General features: G+C 45.5%; 1 protein-coding gene and 1 long non-coding RNA gene across 7 annotated transcripts in view; one reads left to right on the top strand and one right to left on the bottom strand.

The window, feature by feature from the left end:
* The window catches only part of LOC108348589 (uncharacterized), a 36,126-nt gene that overhangs the window by 9,588 nt on the left and 5,026 nt on the right, over window positions 1-21,512 (top strand). The window lies entirely within an intron of this gene.
* The window catches only part of Camk1d (calcium/calmodulin-dependent protein kinase ID), a 400,828-nt gene continuing 385,752 nt past the window's right edge, over window positions 6,437-21,512 (bottom strand). The window contains exons 9-11 of one of the 4 annotated variants that reach the window (XM_039095777.2): window positions 16,304-16,391; window positions 14,519-14,593; window positions 6,437-11,989 (exon numbers count right to left, since the gene is read on the bottom strand). In XM_039095777.2, coding sequence (XP_038951705.1) covers window positions 11,897-11,989; window positions 14,519-14,593; window positions 16,304-16,391 — 256 coding nt within the window. In that variant the 3' untranslated portion in view covers window positions 6,437-11,896. 4 annotated transcript variants of the gene reach the window in all.

The following is a 21,512-nucleotide window of genomic DNA, read 5'->3' as shown; positions in this document are numbered from 1 at the left end:
TGCATGTGTGTGCACATGTGTGTCTGAGTACACATGTACATTGTTCTTTGCTGTATATATCTTTAGTACTTGGAGCAGCACCTGCTGTATAAGTCATGAATGAGACTTGTCTGCTGTGTAAGTCATGAATGGCTATCACATTCCTAGTCTAGATTTGTATACTTGGACTCTGGCATTTCCAGGCAGATGCCCTGTCTTGCAGCTCAAGTTGGAGTGAGGAATCATCTGCCGTAGACCCACCAGGGCTGCTTTGAAAATTACCAGAGAGCCTGATTTTCCTGGCTTGGACTTAGAATTTTCTGCTTGCTCTCTCAGTGACTTGGCTTCGTGGTCAGGCATGAGAAGGATCAGCAGAGCCTCCCTAGATCTGGTCCAGGGAGCAGCAGCGAATGTGGGACCATGAAAGGTATCGTGATCCCCCATTGAGCTAAGGCTAGAAGCCCTGGAGACCCTGAAGGGATGGTAGGAGCTTTGCCTGCTCCTAGGCACCAGGCCCCCGTCACTAGACACAGTCCCCCATAGATTTGTGGCCATCAGTCACATAATGGCAATGCCCCAAGCCCACCACATGTAGATGAGGAAAAGGACATGGACTGGTCAGGAAGGCTCAAGACAGATCTCTGTGCTAATGAGATACATAGAGGCCAGCCATAACTGCTACCAACCCCAAGCAGGCCTGGGGACCCCTGAGCCAGTAGCTTTTTTAGCTACGCAGGCGTTTTAGTCTCTGTCCAGCCGGTCACCCACTGTCTTTTTATCTGGATCCCAGAAGATGCAGTGAGAGACAAACATAACTGCTCTCAGAAGCACAGCCGAGGGAGCAGGCGCTCCTCTGGGAAGTCCTTAACAAGGCCTACCTCTTGCATGCTTTTGTTCTCCTTGGAGAGGTAGGTGATAAGCACCTTGAGGCAGGTAACCACAGAGGCCAGCTTGCTTCCCACGTTTATGGAAGCTGGTTTTGTTAGAGGGGTAGCTGTTGGCCTCTTCCGCATGATTAGAGCCACACTGAACCTGAGGCTCAGAATCTCAAGTGTGCTTGATTTCAACCAGTCCTCTGCTGATACAAACAGCCTGCCCAGCAAGAGACAGAGGTTTGGATTCTACGTACGGGAGTTCAAATCCAGTGCCGTACTTGGTGATGGGTGGTTGATACCCAACTACTTGGGAGGCTGGGGCAGGAGGATAGCATTTTCAAGTTCAGCCATTTAAAGAGTGAGTTTAAAGACAGCCTGGGTAACTCAACGAGATCCCAACTCCAAGTAAGCAGAGGGCTAGGACATAGCTGTATATAGACTACTTGCTTACCCAGTGAGATCCTAGAGCCAGTTCCCAGGATTTCAAAGAAAGAAAAGACAGGGAGGAGGAGGAGGAGGAAGAGGAGGAGGAGGAGGAGGAAGAGGAAGAGGAAGAGGAAGAGGAAGAGGAAGAGGAGAAGGATGTAATGCTGAAGCAAAGAAAAAAGGTGTAGCTGGTCTTTTGCTACTTTGTGGATTCTTCCTTTTCCCAATCCTTTATCACACTGCCCCCCAACATTTTACCCATTATTACTAGGTGGGAGAGAAAGAAGAGTAGAGGGGGAGAGAGATAGAGAACATTGAATCTTCTCTCTCTCTTCCTCCTCCTCCTCCCCTCCTCCTCCTCTTCCTCCTTCTCCTTCTCTTCCTTCTCTTCCTCCCCCTCCTCCCCCTTCTCTCCCTCCTCTTCCTTCTCTCCTTCTCCTCTTCTTCCTCCTCCCCCCTCCCCCTCCTCTTCCTCCTCCTCCCCCTCCCCCTCCTCTTCCTCCTCCTCTTCCCCCTCCTCCTCCTCCCCCTCCCCCTCCTCTTCCTCCTCCCTCTCCTTCCCCTCCTCCCCCTCCTCCTCCTTCGAGTAGGACCAATAGCAAACAGCAACTAAGTACCCTGAATGATCACCAACCCTGCCTATGGGGCTCTAGCATTTTTATTCTCTCTGAAATATTCCCAGAATTATCTGCAGCTAGCAAAACCATGCCTTTGCAGAGTACGAGGCAAATCATAGTCAGCCGCTGTGGGCAATCAGAAGCAGCTCCACACCTGGGATTAAAACACAAAAGACATATTCTTATAATATTTGTGTTTATAAACAAAACCTCCAGAATTGTCACTACAGGAAAGATAATGGGGGAGGCTAGGGAGATGGCTCAGAGGTTAAAAGAATGCACTGTTCTTACAGAGGACTGAGTTTGGGTCTCAGCATCCACACCCTGAGGCTCACACTGTGTGTAACTCCAGCTCAAGGAATCAGGCGCCCTCTTCTCACAACTGCCTGTAACTTCAACTCAAAGGAATCACACAGAGAGACACATAATACACACACACACACACACACACACACACACAGACACACAGATACACAGACACACATGCACACACACACAAAACGACTTAAAAGAAGAAAGGAAGGGGCTGGAATGATGGCTCCATGGTGAAGTGCATTTACTGTTCCCACAGAGAGTCTGAATCAATTTCCAGCACCTTCATGGCAGATCACAGCCACCTGTAACTGCATCTCTTAGGGGTCTGATTCCGTCTTCTGGCTTTCAAGGGGACTTCATGCTCATGATGCAAATGAACACACAAAATACAAATAGATAAATCTTAAGAAGGAAGGAGGGATTAAAGAAGGGGAGAGAGAGAGAGGGAGAGAGAGAGAGAGAGAGAGAGAGAGAGAGAGAGAGAGGGGGGGGGGAAGGGAAAACAGGAAGGCAGGCAGGCTATGGGTAAGAGGAAGAAACAAAGAGGAGGGATTTGGACAGGCACTAACCTATGGATTAAAGAGTGCTTTTTCCTGGCCCATGAAGTCTTCCCGACAGGAGTCCGAGTTGCCCACACAACCACCTTAAGAAGATGAGCTCATATGCAGTGCAGTTCCTCTCAGGAGAGCCTAGCCCCTCCCCCAAATGCAAAGCCGCACACAGTTAGGTTATAAGTACATGTGGCTGTCTATGAGGAGTTGTTGGATAATCAGGTGAGGGTCAGCGACCTCATGCCCTCTTTATATGAGGGAATGCTAATGGTCCAGCCCAGGTGTGCTGACCTGTAAGCACACACATTGATTTTTGTAATGATGGGATTGTTCTGAACTGAATGCAGCCTGGTGCTGACAACAGAAAGAGGCCCTCGAATATAGTAGGTGCTCAAAACTGTTGAATGTGTAGACAAATGAATGCCAGCTAGGGTAGAATTTATCCACAAAGTGCTGAGGGAGCCCTGGAGAGGAAATAAGTCAGGTAGGATTGTGGGTTCTGAGAGTTCCTTTGTCTAATCTTGCAGCTCTCTAGATGCCCAAGTGGAAGGCTGGTCTCCTTGGGTTTAGTGCCTGTAAAATGAGACAAGGAGGCCTGGCTATTTTTTGAGCATTGTGACATTGAATGGGAGTCGAAAGGTGTTTTTCTGTGTATACCAGCTCCTTGGTGATAGCCTTGTGATGGTTAATGCCTTTTTTAACTCTCACATATTGAACAAAAGAGGCTAGGTGACCCCAACCTGCCCCTGCCCCAGAACTGGGCTGGATTCAGAGTTGTCTCCAACTGTACAAATATGGTAAGAGTTCCTATTGGTCCACAGCTTACCTATGGCCTAATGTGCCAAGGTCTGCTAGGCCTGCTCAAGCCAGTACCTTGTCTCAAATCAAGGCACATGCACTGTAAAGACTAGAAATCAGTCTTCTTTTGTTGGAAGACATTGTGTGATCCATTAATCTCTCTCCTCTTGCTCCCTGTCTCTGTCTCTCTGTGCCTGTCTTTTTCTGCCTCTCTCTGTGTCTCTGTCTCTCTCACTCTGTCTCTCTCTTTTTCTCACTCTCATGCTAGGCACTGCAATCCTTGGTGCCCCCACAAATTTTGCAAGTATGTGGGAACTGAAGTTCTCAGGGGCAAATCAGGTGAATCTATGCTAGAAATTCTACAAGTTCCATTGACTGATATTCGGTGATTGGGAAGAGTTGGAATGTTTCACTGCCCAAATTATCATGGGTAAACTTTAGCCCCCTTAATAGCTATTTATTGCCAATTCCGTGTTTGGCATGACATCTATCATTATGTCTACTGGAATGCACAAAAATGTCCCTACTTCCACCAACCTAAAGCCCAAGAATGTCATCAAAATAGCACCTGAGGTATAGCACAGGTATTTTGCTTTGCTATAACTCATTGGCCTGATGATTCTACTAATTATTTTTTTATTTTCAGTGCCTGGATTTATAAATTTGTTCTGTTATGAACTTCACGAAACTGTTACCACATTAGAACATGGTATTTGGAGTAAACTAAATCTGTGTTCCTGGTCCTGGTCATGTATGTATGTATGCATCTAGTATGTATGTATGTATGTATGTATGTATGTATGTATGTATATTTGGCTCTAGGGGAAAACTATCTCCTATTCACCTTGAGACATGAGACTTGTTTCTGTGTCAAAATACATAAGAAGATGGGGCTTGGCACATTCCTGCTAGATACTGTTGGAGATCTCTGGGCAGACAAAGTATATTCATCACACATGAAGAGTTCTATCTTTAAAAGTCTTTGGGCTGTTGAGATGGTTCAATAGGTAAAAGTGCTTGCACCAAGCTTGATGCACACACACCCATGTGGTAGGAGTGAAGGGGCTTCTGCAAGATGTCTGGTGACTTCCACACATGGCATAGCTTTGTGCATACATATGAATTTGTGTGCCACACAAATACGTAATAAATAAGTGTAGTACTTTTTAAAGTCTTTCAAAAATAGTATACTCTTCATGCCTTTAATCTCAGGGCTAAGAATGTAGATGCAGGTAGATATTTGAGTTTGAGGCCAGCCAGTCTACAGAGCGAATTCCAGGACTTTGAACGCTACATAGTGAGATCTTGCACCAAACAACAGCCAACCAAATGAAACAATGGCACTAGTAGAAAACGGTACATCAAATTTTTCTTGTCCCATAAAGTTTTTCTTTCTTTTTTTTTTCTTTTCTTTTTTTTTTCGGAGCTGGGGACCGGACCCAGGGCCTTGTGCTTGCTAGGCAAGCGCTCTACCACTGAGCTAAATCCCCAAACCCCCATAAAATTTTTCTTGTCTCACCAGCTAGTCACTCACGGAGGTCCCTTTACTTGTATGTATCTTTTCATCAGGGCCAGAGGAAACAGGAACAAACTGGAAAGGGCCACATAGTGGTACATCTCTTTGTCTTCTCAGTTCAGAGTTTTATTCTCACTAAGGCTGTAGAATCCTTGTGGGTGTGTAGGACAATTTTAATTGTGCATTTTTTTTAAATTAAGGATTTATTTTATGTGCAGTGTTTTTGCTCGCATGTATGTTTGTGTACCATGTGTGCATGCCTGGCACTTGCAGAAGCCAGACAAGGGTGTTGGGTCCCTTGGAATTAGAATAAGAGATGGCCTTGCACTGTCACGTGGGTGTTGAGAACAAAACTACCTCTTAGCCTTTGAACCATCTATCCAGTCCCATGATTCTATATCGTTATAAAAACATGATCAATTCATTGTTCTCCCTCTCTTGGATTACAGCAGTGGTTCCCAACCCTCCTAATGTTGTGACCCATTCATACAGTTCCTCATGTTGTGGTGACCCCACACATACAACTATTTTGTTGCTACTTCATAACTGTAACTTGGCTACTCTTCTAAATCTTAATGAAAATATCCGATATGCAGGATATGTGACATGTGACTCATCTGAAAGGGTCATTCAATCCCCAAAGGATTTCGACCCACAGGTCAAGAACTGCTGGATTAGATGAATTGCCTGATGTCATATCTGATTGCCACATTATATGTGATGGACATGAAATCATTTTTCTCTCCATACCCTTTTCTAAAACACAAGACACTGCTACCCCCAATAAAACAGCCATCAGCCAACTTTCGGTTGGGACAAAAGACTTCCTTTGGGCATTCACTGGTAACAAGCTAGGCTGAGGATGTAAAAAGAATGTGGGCAGATGGCCAAGCCACCCTCCATTCAGAAGGACTTTCTAGAAGTCAACTTTGACTTGTCTACCAAACACTTTATGATCACGTAATTGATATGACCTGAGTTTCTAGACTCCCCTCCAGCCAGCTTCTACAGCAACAAGAGAAAGAGGGGAGCTTTCTCGTCTAGCTAGCATTGGACCTGGCAACCCATCCATCCATTCCATGACCACTTCCTTCTGATTGCTTCTTGGGCAGGTGATGGGAAACATCTAGATAATCTCACAAGCTCCAGGCTCTCAACCCGGACTCTTTCCCTTAAACAGCAAGGACTGGAGACATAGCTCAGAAGTACAGGGACTGCTTAACGTGTGCAAGACCCTAATTCCAACCATGCCACTGTCAATCAATCAACGACCAAACTCCAGCGTGTATGTGTTGAAAGAGAGAGAGAAATGTTGAAATGCAAGATCCTACTCACGATAGAGGAAACAGATAACCTACATCCAAAGGTGATTAATTCTCTTTATTGGAGGAAAACAAGAAGTCATCAATCTCATTATCATTATGATAGAAATTGATATGTATACATGATTGTCAAGGCAGAGAATCATTTGTTACATAGACCCATGAACAATTTTGCAGTGCCGCAAACCTATGGGGGTTTAAACTTCTTGCAGAGTTTATTACATGCATGGGATAAATGCACAGTTTCCCTTCTTTTACTTTTTATTTTTTCAATTTTGGATAAGCATGTTTTTAATTGAAAAAAAAAATACCCAAACCAATTGCAAGCCTGGTAATGAGTGGGGCCAATCTTGGACTTGATGGAAACTGTTGGGAAAACATGCCCATCATTGGGAGAGAGCTGAATGGAGGTCAATTATAGAATGGATAAATAGCCACGGAAGCCAATTTAGACATTATTCCAATGGATGTTCTGGGCAGAGTATTACCTTTGGTGTCTTCTCACCTGAATGTGGGCTAAGATAAGTGTTCTCTGAAACATACAGCTCTGTCATCCAAACTGAAGATGCTGCTCTAATACTCGACAGAGTCGTACAATGCCCTGAAATGGCCAAGTGTCTGTCAAGGAGAGCCGCAGCTTCTGTAGTGTGGGACAAACATCTGAGATGATGTTTTAGTCCCCTTTTCCCCTCTGGAGAGCCTGACTACCAGGTCTACCCCAGGGTGTTGTCTTCCAAAGTACAGGGTTATCCAGGAGGGTCCCAGAATCCTGAATCTATCCAAAGGAAGATTTTCTTTTTTCCTATTGAGAAGAGAGTTAACTAGTGTTCGGAACTTTTGAGTGATGACTTTGACCAAAGCCTCAAACATGTCTCTCATTTTCTGTTTTTCCCATCCATAAGGAAAATAAAATCACCTATAAGCAACATAGTTTGGTAAATCATCAGAGGGCATAGTAATTAGATGACAAATTCCCCAGAGACAGGAAAAAAAAAAGGTTAAGAATGGGCACAAAGAGTGCAGAAGCAGCTTTAGTACAGGGGGCGGGGTGTCGATGCAATAGTTTGTCCCTTTGGCTTAGAAAAATACAGACACAGAGAAGCCATTGCACAGTTTGCTTTGTCCACAAAACCAGACTCGGCAGCCACATGCTGAACTGAATATTTGGCTTCCGAATGCATAGCCTTTGGGTTTGCAAAAGTAGAACCTCTAAAGCCACAAGCTGAGCTGCTCCCACTGGAGTTTTCAGGGACGTCTATGCAGGGCTAAGTGCTCCCTGATGATTATGAAGATTTTGCTGGGAGAAGGCAGGCCAGGCTGTGACCAGCATGCAGGGCCATCTTCACAGTGGGGCTAGGCTCCTGTGCACACACCAGAGCTGCAGACAGACGTTCATGCACCGAGACCACCAAGAAGAGAACTGGTAGATGGGATGTGGCCTTTCTTCCTCTTCTTCCTCCTTTAGACTTGCCTGCCTCCCAGAGTTGAAGATTTCAAACTACCTGGCCTGCACACAAATTTTTGTGGGGTCACCAGGAAGTAAGTTGGCCTTTTGAAATCTACTTCTCTAGCTTAGCTTGAAAAACAAAACAAAGAAACCAAGCAAGCAAGCAAATCACCTCAAAACGTTCAATTCTGAAAAAAATCAAAGGATTTGGAATACCTTTTCTGCCTGCAGCCCCACCCTAGGGCCAGGAAACCCACTAAAGAGCAGTAGACTACATACAGATATATATACATTGGTTTTTTTAATTTTGGAAACAAACTGAACAGTGTTTGGTCTGGAATGTGTGTGGTTAAAGAAAAGGCAAATTGTTGGAGTGTGAGAAGGGATGAGGACCTAGCGCTGATTTTGTAGGACATGCAAGAGGGGGCCCCCATCTCACTTGCTGGAAGTGGTTGTGCAATCCTGGAGAACTTGATCTCTGGTTGTGAGAAATGGAAGGGACTGACCTTCACCCATCCTCACTCCACTTCTCATGGTCCAGAAAAACCCAGCATGGCACCTTCACAAATCCTGCAAGGCAGAGAGGCTCTGACTCCAGGTCTCCTGCCTGCAGCCTGGAGTAGTGGCACTTGTTTGGATTCCTCAGTGTGAAAAGTCTGAGTAGGCCAAAGGGTTATGATACTTAGGGCTCTAAAATCCCCAGTCATTTCCACTGGGTGGCCTTTTCTTGCTGTCTAAACATGTTTAAACATGCTCAAAACCCATCAAACCCAGGAGCTCTGACCATATCAAGTTTTACATCCTACAGGAGGGGTCAAAACTCTCAAGAGAGGACCAACTCATTTCTTTTCCTGTGTCCATGTTGCTCTTGGCCTATAGTATAATGGCCAATTCTCTCTGCCATTGATTGACAAGCTATCCAGTACTGAAGTATAGAAAAAAGCTTAAATAAGTAAACTGAATCTGGGATTCACTGAACCAAATGCTGTGTTTCCAGACACCACACTCAGAGAAACCTGAAGAGAGGAAGCGTCTCTAGACCATGAGTTGGTGTGCAAGTGGAGGTGGCTATTTTATTAAGGAGGAATCTGCAATGACGTTGGGCACAATTAAAGTGGTATGGCTGGAGACTCAAGGTAGTGTTTGAGAAGTGACCTAGGATCAAGGTGAAGGGCAGGAATCCATACCTTTTGGGTTGTTTAAATACCTTCTCCATAGTCCTTTTCTTTCACACAGAGATATGAATGCCAGCTGATCTTTTGGAGTCAGAGTCTCTTTGGGGTTAGAGGTAGTAGGAAGGGATAAAAACTTGCTAGGGCTTGTTACAAAGGCTATCCACAACACTGGGATTGCTGTCTCTGTCACTGGAGTCTCCATGTCCTCAAAGATTCTGTGGCATTCCCTGCCCCTCCAGCCTCTGCCTCTGTTGCTTCCTAACCCCAGCATGAAGTTCCAAACTCTAGAGATCCCTTGCTTTAGAATGAGAAGCTATTGGCTCTGTTGGGGCTGAGTGAGAGCTTCCATTCACTGTTGGTTTTGGATGAGTATTAGCTGCTCTTTCTGCCTCAAGTATAGGTGAAGGGCAGGAAGGCGGGGATAAGGACTATTCTGGAAGTATTTCAATATTTCATAGCTAAGTGAGGATATACATATACCTAGAAAATGTGAAAAGGTAATATAATGGAGGTGGTGGGGAGAGCCTGGTATTAGAAAAATAGTCTGCGAGGGGACCTGTGTGGACGCTGGCAAACACAGTGGGACATTTATTCATTACACTGGTAGTGCAATTCTCAGCTTATGTCACTGGAATCTGAGAAGGGCAAGGGAGCTGAGACTTTGTTACCCACCTTTCTAGGTCTTAAGACTAAGTCCATTCTATGTTCTCATTTATTATTACATAGTACTACCACGATGTGGCAGTGAAACTTTATCTTTCTGCCACAATGACCTTCTCGGAATAGAAGACTCTCCCTAGCGGCACTTATTTTCACCTTTCTTAAAACAGTAGGAAACGATGTCATGCACGGGCTTCCCGATGGCATGTTCAACCTTGCCTACCACTGGGCTGGCACTAGCTATCACTGTCTTACACTAGTTCATGGAGACCTGATGTGTCAAGGTTGAACCAAGCATGGTTGATTGCAAGGTAGACACCTTTACCAGGGCTTACTCTTTACCTGTTCTGTATTTATTTGATATAAGGGAGAACAGGGTAGACCAGATGTCTGAGTTTGAAACTGCTCTTATATATCTTGCACCGTGTCCTTTGTGGAGCTGGAGTTGCCTGCCTGGTGACAATGTGTGTGTGTGTGTGTGTGTGTGTGTGTGTGCGCACTGGAGAGGGCTGGGGGCAAAGTGTAGGGGTGACAAGAATGACTTACTTGTCCAGCAGGAATTTCTATGGCTGGCAAGTTCATAAGAAGGGCATGAGTAAAACAGCCTGGGAGGACAGCCCCTGAGCCAGGAGGGAGACATATCACAGCCCATCTTGGCAGACTATAGCTGACTGCAGATGAGGCTCAGGCTTTAGACAGACATGAGAGCTGAAGGGGAATATTAGAAAAACTGGCATTCGAACCATTTGCCTTGGTCTCTGAGAGCCTCCTTGGAGAATGTTTGCCCTGGGCTATGAGCTATGCTTGCTCTTCCTGCCTATGTAGCCTCTGTGCAGTTCAACGACATGCACTGGTTTTCACGGGGCATTCCTGATTTTAGCCTTCAAGTTCCACATCCTGGAAAATCCTCCAGTCCTTGTTACAATCAGGACACCCAACAGCCTGACTACCACAGGTACTGTGAGTTTCAGATTCTTCTGACGTAAGTGAAGGCTTGGGTACCAGCTGGATTTTGCTGAGTCAGCCATCTCTGAGATGGGCAATATTCTGCTCTCTTGGTGTGTTTTTCCTTTCCACTTAAAACAAAAGGTTTCTTTTTGAGGCCATTTCTGTCCCCTCTCTTGGGTAATGCTCATGAGAGAACAGGGTAAAAATGTGTATGTGTGTGGCGGGGAGTGTGTGGTATAGGCCATTTGAAGGGTACTATTAGAAATGAATTTAAAAAATTAAAACAGATAGAGATTCGTCTTAAAAGTGCATAGCTGAGATCAGAGTTTCATCCATCATCCCCCATGAGAATTGAGGGCTGTGTGTGGTTCATTTATAAAACAAGATGGCAGTCCGTCCCTTCTGCAAGGGAGGCTCCTAAATCTTGGCACTGTGGGGATCCCGTTCCTGGAGCGCAGTTCACCTGTGGAGTTCAGGGTGCAGGAAACAAGCTTCTATCTTCTGTGGTTAGTAAACAGTTCTCAGGGGAAGCTGCCTGTAAGGTTTTCTGCAGGGTCCCTGCCAAAAGCCACCTGGCGAGAAGCCAGCCCAGCGCGCAGCTGCTGGGGTGACCTCTGGAGGAAGGGACTGGGAGCGAAGGAACACAAGTAATGTGCACTCTTAGCCGCAGACACAGACTCTTGATCCTCTTAGAATTTTTAAAAAATACCTTTTAACCCTTCTGGGAGGGGAAAACAACCTCGTAAATGTTAACGTAAAACCACCATTAAAGAGTAAATGATAGAGATCACGTGACTAACAGAGATCAAAAAGACACATCTCAAAAGCAAAGGAATTCCTAATGCACGACATTTACCAATACTTAAATAATCCAGTTGAAACCTTGATATTTTTTTCCATGAAAAAATACACCCTAGACGGCTGCCTACACTGAGAGAGCGGAAGTGGTGGAGTTGGGGGAGGGGAGCAAGAAGGTCCATTCAGTTAGAGCTTTGCAAGATTCGTATATACAGCACCAGATCTCCTGTGATGTCAGCTCCCCTTGAGTCAGTCAGTACAGTTAGTGAGAAATGAACACATCAGAATTGCAGTATAAAATATGGCCATAAAAAAACTTCTGTCTTCCAGTCCTATGCAGGCGCACCATGCAGGGTGGGTGGGGTTTCTGATGCTGGAGCTGCTCCGGCCAGGGGCTTCTCCTTCCCCGGCCCCGCCCCCTGGGTTCCACCTCCAGAGCCGGGTCACTTGCTTCCAGTGTGCCCTGTTGTCACAGTGGTGGGCCTGGGTCTCCTCTCAGCTCCGACTCCTGCGACCCCCGACGAAGAAGAAAGGAAACTACAGAGCGTGGAAGGTGCCAGACCTGCCAGGATAGCAAACAAGAATGAATTTCACGCTCCCCTTTCCCAGGAAGAGGCTCAAGTGTGCTGGGCTATGGGGATGAAACTTTGTATCTAATTGCTAGGTGGGCGTTGTACTCTCTCTACCCTCCACCCCTGAGCTATACAGCCAGATCCTAAACTTTCATTACCCCATAGGTAAGTCTCTGCCATGTGTTGGATTGGCTTATTCTCTGGTCCAAGTTTTGGGTCCTTTTTCTCATTATAATTATAATTGCTTTGTATTTGAAGGTAATGTACTGTGTCCGCCATGACACATGATATCTGTGGCCCCATTTATTGAACACTTCTTATATACTCTTTGCTGTACAGTAGGACAGCAAACCACTATCTACATACTAGGCACTGGGCTGGGTGTGGATTATATAGCATCATTATTAGATCTTTCTTTTCTCTATTTTTTTTTCATTATTTTAATTTGTGTCCATATATGTCATGCTTGTGAGTATGTATTAACACATATGTGTATGTGTATGTTGGGGCCAGAGGTCAGAGGTCAATCTCAGATAGATATCTTCAGCCACACTACACCTGGTCTTTCTGTTTGTTTTTGAGACAGTTTAATGAGTCGGTTAGGCTGCCCAGCAAGCCCTGGGACCGCACTCCCTGTGCTGGGATTAGGTACTCACACTGTGCCTGGCTGTTTTGTACGACTCTGGGTCGGTGGGTGACAAAGCACTTTCCCAGCTGAGAAGAACGGATTATTTCTTACACAGCTCCATGAATTGGTCATTTTTAGAATGAAGGAAAAAAGATCTGTACCCCCTTCAGGTCCAAATTTATATTCCAGGAAGCATTTTGTCTCATGGTCTCTGAAATGAGGATGCATATGACTTCCATAAAATCTCCCCAAAGGCTCATGTTAGACAGTTGGGGCCTGTAGTTGTATGGTTAGTAGATCGTAAGTGGGGCATTCATCGGATGGTGGAGCCACTGATGGGTTCAAAATTGAATTGACTATTGGGATGTGTGACCTAGCTGAGGGGAGAGGGTCACTGAAGGACATAACATTCTCCTAGATCCCTGCCCTCCTCTTTCCTTGCTGTCACGAGGCAACTCTGGACAGTAAGAACTGAAACGGTGAGCCAACAGTTCTCGTTATCCTGCAGGATGTCTCTCTCAGGTGTTTTGTCAGGCTAGCAGAAAACTGACTCACAAAGCCATTGCAGTGTGTGTCAGACATTGTACAGCTTTGGGAAGTATACTTGGACACCGAGAGAACCATAAGATAAAGTGTTAAAGCAAGAGCCACTGAGGATGCCATCGTATGGACCTTTAAAGGCACGGATAGTCAGCTGTGATATCCCTTTCGGTCAAGGGTGATGAGAAGGCTCTGAGCTAACAAGTACGGGTTGAGGATTTAGCTCAATGGTAGAGCGCTTGCCTAGCAACCGCAAGGTCCTGGGTTCGGTCCCCAGCTCCAAAAAAAAGAAAAAAAAAAAAACAAGTACAAGCAATGTGGAGGTATGCAATTGTGTCAGAGAAGCTCATGGGGGAAGCCTTGAGAAAAATTTAAGAACTGTGCATAAATGAAGAATGGATAGCAAGATTAGGAGAGCTCCTTTTAGGGAGGAGGAGGAGGATGCTGGGAATCAAATCCTGGGCCTTCTTAACTTTGTTTCCTCTTAGGTAAATGCTCTACCACTAGATGACATCATAACCTTATATTTCTGAGATGGTTTTACTGGCTGGGCTTGAACTTGGAATCCGTCATCTTCAGAGTGCTAGGATTACTGTTGTGTGCTACGATACTCAGCCATAGGATGGCTCTTTAGCCAAGAGGGGAACCCTTTTGCTAAGTCAAAGAGGAAGGTGCATGATGCCCTTGGGTTGGGTTGGTGGTGGAGGTTGATGGGAACCTTTAAGGCAATGGTTTTGACGTAGAGAAGAATTATGGTCTAGTGGGAGGTTACATGTAAAGGTGGGGAGTGGAGAGAATTGCAGTGAGAGTATGCCTTCGAGGATGCCAGATCCTTTGCAAAGAGGAAGGGTAATGGAAGAGCATTCCTACTGCTTTTCCTGCTGTAACTTGGTGCATATAAATAAATTCAAATGCTCATCATCCATATAAACACAACAAAAGCAACAACAAAACCCAGACCGTAGAAATCAGTGCAACCAGGCCGTGAGGGCTCTACTATAGCCCTCCAGTTCATACCATACAGTTCAGAAGGTGACTGAACGATGAGGCAAATCAGGAAGGAGACAGACCAAGAAGTGCCCTGGCCTTATCTTTGGTGGTGTGGTACTTGTTATCTACAAATGGAAATGACATCACCTAGTGTGGGTATTAAATGCCGATGACCTGCTAAGGTTGCCATAGACATTAAATGGGTTAGGTTTATCAGAACGTGACGCGCGGCAAACCGTCGGTGCTCAGCTCTCTCCTGCCCAACCCGGACTCATCTCAAAAGCCCGCTGAAGAATTGCGGTTTTGCTACATACGCACAATCTTTTTGGCTGGCCAAACTGAGGTTGCTTGAGACACTTGCATTTGAGCTGTCCAGGCTGCTGCCGAGCTGTAGCCTCCGCATATGTCTCACGACGGCCGTGGCATTAAACGCTTGCTGGAAGGTAGGGAGAAGGACGAGAAGGTGGAGAGGAGGAGGAGAACAAATTACTTCAGTGGATTGGAAAACACTCTAAGATGGCTTGCTCTCGCTTATCCAGAGATCATAAACACTGCAGAGCTTCCCAGATGCTCGCAGGATGTGCTCAAAAGAAAATTTCTGTCATCCTTTTCAGACGTGCACAAATTTATTTAAATCTCTTTCCCATAAAAACACATCTTGGAGGTTAAAAATCCACTTGCCTCTGGCATAAACTTTTGGAACAATTTCAAAACAATAGTCTATGTAATTTGCAAAAAGGGACTTTTAGAACTAAAAGCACATATAATACTATATCTTAATGTGTACTATAAAAGTAAAGTCTGTTTTTCTGCAATTGGTACCTTGTTTTTGTTTGTTTGTTTGTTTGTTTTTTGAGGCAGGGTTTCTCTGTGTAGCTCTGGCTGTCCTGGAACTTGCTCTGTAGACCAGGCTGGCCTTGAACTCACAGAGATGCACCTGACTCTGCCTCCCAACCGCTGGGATTAAAGGTGTGCGCCACCGCTGTCCAGTAGTATCTTCTTTTCTTTTCATTTTGGCAGTATTAGGGACTGAATTTAGAGCCAAGCATATGCTATACAAACATACTACCAACTCTCTTTTCACTTTTGAACTATGTGAGGTTTTTATGATGCCGCCCAGGCTGGCCTTGAATTTGTAATCCTTCTGCCTCAGCCTCCTGAGTACCTGGAATTACAGGTCTGCACCACCAGGGCTGGCTCTATAATTGATGCTATTGCCCTAAGGCATTACTTCTGATAACAAATTAAGTTAAGGGAATTTAATTTTATTTTTTTCCTTTGTGAACCAGTGTCTCATCGTTCAGTCCTAGCCGACCTGGAATTTTACTTTGCAGGCTAGGCTGGTCAAACTCACAGTGATCAGCCTTTCTCACCCTCCTGAGTGCTGGCTTTAAAGGCATGTACTATTGTGCTTGGCTCAACAGAACTCATTTTGTTTCTGTTGGCGCACACGGCAAGCCAGCCAGCTTTTAATGACTGATGCCGATTAGAATACAGTTTCGGCATTCAGTAGATGATTTTGAAGTTACAATGGTTAGAATTCATCATTTTTTTTAAACCAGGAAACACTGATGAGCTCAGCCTTGGTCTTGTGTGTCCTTTTCTTTCATCACTTTAATAAAAGGTGATTATTCAAGGTGCCAGCAACGTAAGGGAGACAGGAGAACCATGCTGTCTAAGGGATAGCAAACAGGTAAGCTCGCACACGGTTGCTCTCTTTGAGCCACAGACGGGAAATGCTTTACCCTTCCCTACTCTGTGCAACATTCCATCTTGATCAAGAATCACTAAGATTTATGTTGCTGGAGAGGTGGCTCAGTGGTTAGGAGCACTGGCTACTCTGCCAGAGGACCCGGGTTCCATTCCCAGCACCTGCATGGTAGCTCACAACTGTGAATACAGACATGCACGCAGGCAAAAATACCACACATATACAACAAAATAATTTTTAAAGTGTTTGGAAGGTAAATTTAAATTAGCAAAACTCATCAAGTCATGTCCTGGGGATTTCCACCTACCATCCCCACCCCCACCCCGACCCCCGCTTAGAAGCACAACATGCACAAATTGGAGAATCACCTCCTCCAGAGTGGTTTAAACTCCCCGAGAATTTGACAAACATGAGATAGGCACACCGAGGACTTACTCTCCATTTGCTCTTTGCGAAATTCTTCCGGATCTGGGCACTGACAGATTCGTGAATGTTTTTGCTGAGGGCTGTGTCACCAGCGATCCTGAAACACAAGCAAAGAGACCTTTTCAAAAGGGCTCCTTAGGCTTGGCCACAGGGTTCCAGGCTGCTGTTTTGGGAAGCTTCATCCCATTCCAGGGAAGCTGAGACCCATGGAGGGTGGCTGGTGGCTACCCTTCTAGGCCGTTTAGATTCCAAGGTAAATTGTTCTTAAGTCCATGCACGCCCCAAAGCCCAAGTCCTACAGTACCTTCTGCCTTCTACTCCCTTCCCAGGATCCTCCAGTGCCCTCTTGGTCCCTCCCTACCTGTCTCATGGTTTTCCTCTGTGAGCTGAGACCCTGCAACATGAGACTCCACGACAGCTTGGGAACCTGAGCTCATGTCCCTTGGGTTCCCTCTTCCCTCGTTACCAGTATGAGCCCTTCAGGGCTTCTTCTCTCAGCTCTGACATTTGCTCCATAGCTGGCCCTGGCTTCCAGTGTCCTTGTAGACTCCTAACATACTGCCACCTCCAGTGACTTTAGCTCAGCTTGGCTCATGTTCTAGAGAGTTCCTATGGAACAGGCACTTGGCTGATTGGGACCAAGTCTCATTCTGCATAGCCTTTCGTTCCCTAGAGAATTGTAGGTTGATGTCATTATGCAGGGGAAGGCAGACAGGATAAAACGAGGCCTGTCATTGGACGAGACGGAAGGGAGGCAGGAGTAGGTTTTAGCAGGCAAGGAGATGACGAGAGAGAAGGGGGCAGGGAGAAGGAGCTAAGAGAACACGGAGGCAGATGTTAAGAGTCTTCTCTGCGCATAGTTACAGGTTGTTATGACTATTTTTAAGGGATGGCTGTGTACAGGATTTTGTGCTGTCTAGATGGGCAAATTATATCTTATCAATTGGATCAGAGGATATTGTGTGCTATGTTCTTTCATGTGGCAATTTAATTGAGTTCTGGAGAGTGTATAGTGATGGGACACATCAGGCCCACCACAGAACTGGGATGTGTATGACCGGCGTGGTAACAACCTGCCAAGGGAGCTATGAGTGAGGACAGGGTGGCCTGGCAGGGTGCCGCGCTAGAATGGCTCACAGACCAACCACCCAGGTCAGAGGGAGCCCGGGAGAGAGAGTGCAGTACACGGAGGAACAGGACACATGCCTTTTTTACTTTTACTGCAACATAGAATTGCCCATAGTCCAGAAATTAGACTAAGTCTGTGTCAGGCTAATATCCCGGCTCAAAGCAGCCTCCTCCTGCATCCCTCTCTACTCAGAAGGGCTCAAAGGATGCTCAGAGATGGACTGAAATGAACCACGTTTCTACTTTGAGCATCTCCCAGTTGCTTCCCTTCCCCAGGGACACATCAGTGAAACAGAAACAGCATCTGTGAGTGAGCAAATGCAAAAACAAAACAAAACAAAACAAAAAAGCCCCGAGAACAAGCAGGTTCTGGGTCCTTGAGGCATCTTAACAAAGCTTTCATTCTTTCAGAGCTCATAGGGATGCTTCCTCCTGTACTCTGTGTGTGTGTGTGTGTGTGTGTGTGTGTGTGTGTATGTGTGTAGGTGTGTATGAGTATATATGTGTGTATGTGTGTGTATGTATGTGTGTATGTATGTGTGTATGTATGTATATGTGTGTGTATATGAGTGTGTGTATGTATGTGTGTGTATGTGTATGTGTGTATGTGTACGTGTGTGTATATATGTGTGAGTGTGTGTGTATGTGTGTGTTTTTGTGTGTATGTGTGTATGTGTGTGTATGTGTGTGTATGTCTATGTGTATATGTATATGTATACGTGTGTGTATATATGTGTGAGTGTGTGTGTATGTGTGTGTTTTTGTGTGTATGTGTGTGTATGTCTATGTGTATAAGTATGTGTATGTGTGTATGTGTGTGTACACACACACATGTATGTGGAGGCCAGAGGTTAACCTTGAGTAGAATTTCTTAGGGGCTTTTCAGGTTTTTGTTTTCAAAGACAATGTCTCTTACTTCATTCTTGGGCTCATCAATTAGGCTACACTAGTGGGCCACCAAGCCCAGAGACCTTCCTGTCTCTTTCTGCAGCAGTGGCATTTCAGCATATACCACTATGTCTGCCAGGTCCTCGTGCTTGAGCAACAAGCACTTTCTGAGCTGAGATATTTCCGTCAGCGTCCTCCTCTACCATTTTTAACAGTTCTGGTCTCAGAGAGTGATGTTAATTCCAGCGAATCAGTGGCCATCCTTTTTCTTGGAAACAACTGGGCCAAAATGATAGGAGGTAGACTGAGTACTTCTGCAGGCCAGAGCTGGCTCCAAACTCAAACAGCCTGGGGAAGTGGGGGTGGAGGTGACTCAAAGACTTGACTGCCACATGCTTCTCAGTAGCCTGGTCCCCAACACCCTGAGTCCGGGTCTGCTGCCTGTGTACTGCTTCTCATGCCTCCTGGGTGGGTTATCACAGGCCAAGATGTGAGGACAGTGCTAACTCCGTGTTATTTTAGGGCTGTTTTTTGCTCACTTCCCATGGCCTTCCGCTGTGCTGTGTATGGGACAGAATCTAGCTGACAGCAGGTGGCTCAGTGGTCCTGCTAGGCAGTCTTCAAAGTGCTGAAGTCTAAGTGTGCCATTTGCTATCTGGACAGCCATGGCTATGCAAGGGGAGAGTCTCGCAGTGTTGGAGGATTCTTCGGGTCAGTCATTAGGAGTTTGTTGGGGCTTCTCTTTTCTATGTTGGGCAAGAATGACCTCTTTGTAACAATAAGTCCTAATAAAAACCACAGGGTTTGATGAATGCTCTAGTATTTCTAGTTTTACGTTAGAATGCTCCATTGTTTCTTATCGTTTCTGATATTTCTCTTCTGACTCTCCTCTATTTTGGAACCCAGTGCTTTTCCAACATCATTTTATACTTCGATGATTATTTTATAATCTTTCAAAGTCAACATTTTTCAAAATCCAGCTCCAAATCAGGGCCTACTATTCATAAGCAGTTAGGCCCTATTTGTTCACACCACTCATTGGTATTAGGCAAAGTAACTCCTCCATAGAGAGAACAATCACTTTGTGTGCGGGCGTGTGTGCACATGTACACGGAAGCCAGAAGCCAACGCACCTGTCTTCTTGACTTTCTATCTCAGTTTTTGAAACAACGTCTTTCATCTCTGGGATGTTCCTGTCTTCACTTCCCCAGCACCCAGATTATAGGCAGGTAAAGACCTGACAGAGATTTATAGTGTTGAGGGATTGAACTCAAGCCTCATGCGGCTGAGTGTGTGTATGTGTGTGTGTGTGTGTGTGTGTGTGTGAGTGTGTGTGAGTGTGTGTATGTGAGTGTGTGTGAGTGTGTGTGACTGTGTGAGTGTGTGTGACTGTGTGTGTGAGTGTGTGTGTGACTGTGTGAGTGTGTGTGTATGTGAGAGTGTGTTAGTGTGTGAGAGTGTATGAATGTGTGTGAGTGTGTGTATGTGAGTGTGTGTGAGTGTGTGTTTGAGTGTGTGAGTGTGTATGTGAGTGTGTGTGAGTGTGAGTGTATGTGACTATGTGAGTGTGTGTGAGTGTGTGAGAGTGTGTGAATGTGTGTGAGTGTGTGTGAGTGTGTGTGTGTGTGTTTCAGACACGTTTCCTCTCTCTGGTTCTGCCACTTGGTCAAACTGGGTTTGGTGATATCTGGTGTACTTCCCAACCATAGTTTCTTGGACTACTTTCCAATTCCCATGCCCAAGAAGAATTAACGGATCTGGGAATCTTTACAGAAAGATGGAGTCTCAATCAATATTCAGGGGTATGATGGTTAATTTTATGCCAACTTGGTTGAAATAGGTCACCCTAATATTTGAACATATGCTAGTTTCTATGCTCTGGTGAAAACATTTCTTAGATGATATTAGTAGCCTTTAATTAATTATATCACACTGGCGGGCCTTATCCATCAGCCGTAGGGATCAATTAGGGGGAAAAAGCAAAAGAGTCTGTCTTAAGATTCTAGCTGTTGCATTTACTGCTCCCTGGGTCTCTCCGCACAGTTTGGATTTCCTAGACCCCGCAATTATACAAACAATTGTCTTAATCCCTTAAAATAAACATCTCTCAGGCTGGTTGCCTTAATTTGCTTGCCAATCAAGCCAGAGATAAACATTCAGGGCAATCTGACCCGGAAAAGAACTTCACAAGTGCTGTTGCGAAACAGAGGTGAACTCCTATCCTATCGTTTGCCAGTTCCTGCACTCTGGCCACCATGGGCAGCATGCATGTTCCTTATAAGGTACCAGCAGGGAAAGAGGTGAAACCCCAAATGGGAGTAGGCTTAGAAATAGCTGGTAAATGGCACAGACTAGCTTCCTCAAGAGCCACTTTAGCAAGAGCCCTATTCTGTCTGGAGTGGCCTGTTCTGAGGTCCCAAGGGCTCTCCTCACCCTGGGTGGCTCAGCTAAGAGAGACGAACAAGCTGGAATAACATGAAGCTGGGAGTAAGGAGTGTGTCAGGAGCAAGGCTTTGAGAGCACAAAGCTGATAGGGCTCCACTGCAGGCAGCCCCCATCTCCCGCCGGCTCCCAGCTGGACACGCTCATTTTCCTTTGCCTGCCTGGCTAATTTTACCTTGTGGAGACAAGCACCGCACTAATGCAGGCAAATATGGGTCTTGGGTGATGCCTGTGTCATTATTTCCTGCTGTCTGGCTTCCTGAGAATTTGAAGTATACAGTAAAGGTGGGAGACCTTGCCACAAGCCTTCTGATTAGGAGACCCCGGGTGGCACAGCTCCTGGGCTTCTAAGGATGACTTTAAATCTTTGGCCTTCACTTGACTTCTCTTCTTCAGTGTGTAGCTACCCTGGCTCTCCAAATCCCATCATGGCTGGCTCACCTTGCCCAAATCTGATTCATCTCATATAAGCCATACTCTCCTACTTCCCACTCCAAGCTCCTCTCATGGCTGCCTCCTCTCTCCTCTGCACCTTCCCACCCCACACCCAAGACCCTACCTTCCCTTCCCTGACCTTCTATCTTGTAACCAGATGGGGCTTTATGAATGTAAAACTATTCCACCTGGTGAAATGAGAATCATGTAGGAGGGTTACCATTTCTAGATCAGTCTAGGCAACTCAGAAAAGATCATGCGTCAATTAAAAAACAAACAAACAAACAAAAAAACCCCAACAGGTTAGGGATATAGTTTGGAGGTA

The sequence above is a fragment of the Rattus norvegicus genome, chromosome 17 (genome assembly GCF_036323735.1).
Source record: "Rattus norvegicus strain BN/NHsdMcwi chromosome 17, GRCr8, whole genome shotgun sequence".
Classification (NCBI taxonomy): domain Eukaryota; kingdom Metazoa; phylum Chordata; class Mammalia; order Rodentia; family Muridae; genus Rattus; species Rattus norvegicus.
This window is presented reverse-complemented; position numbering and strand designations above follow the sequence as displayed.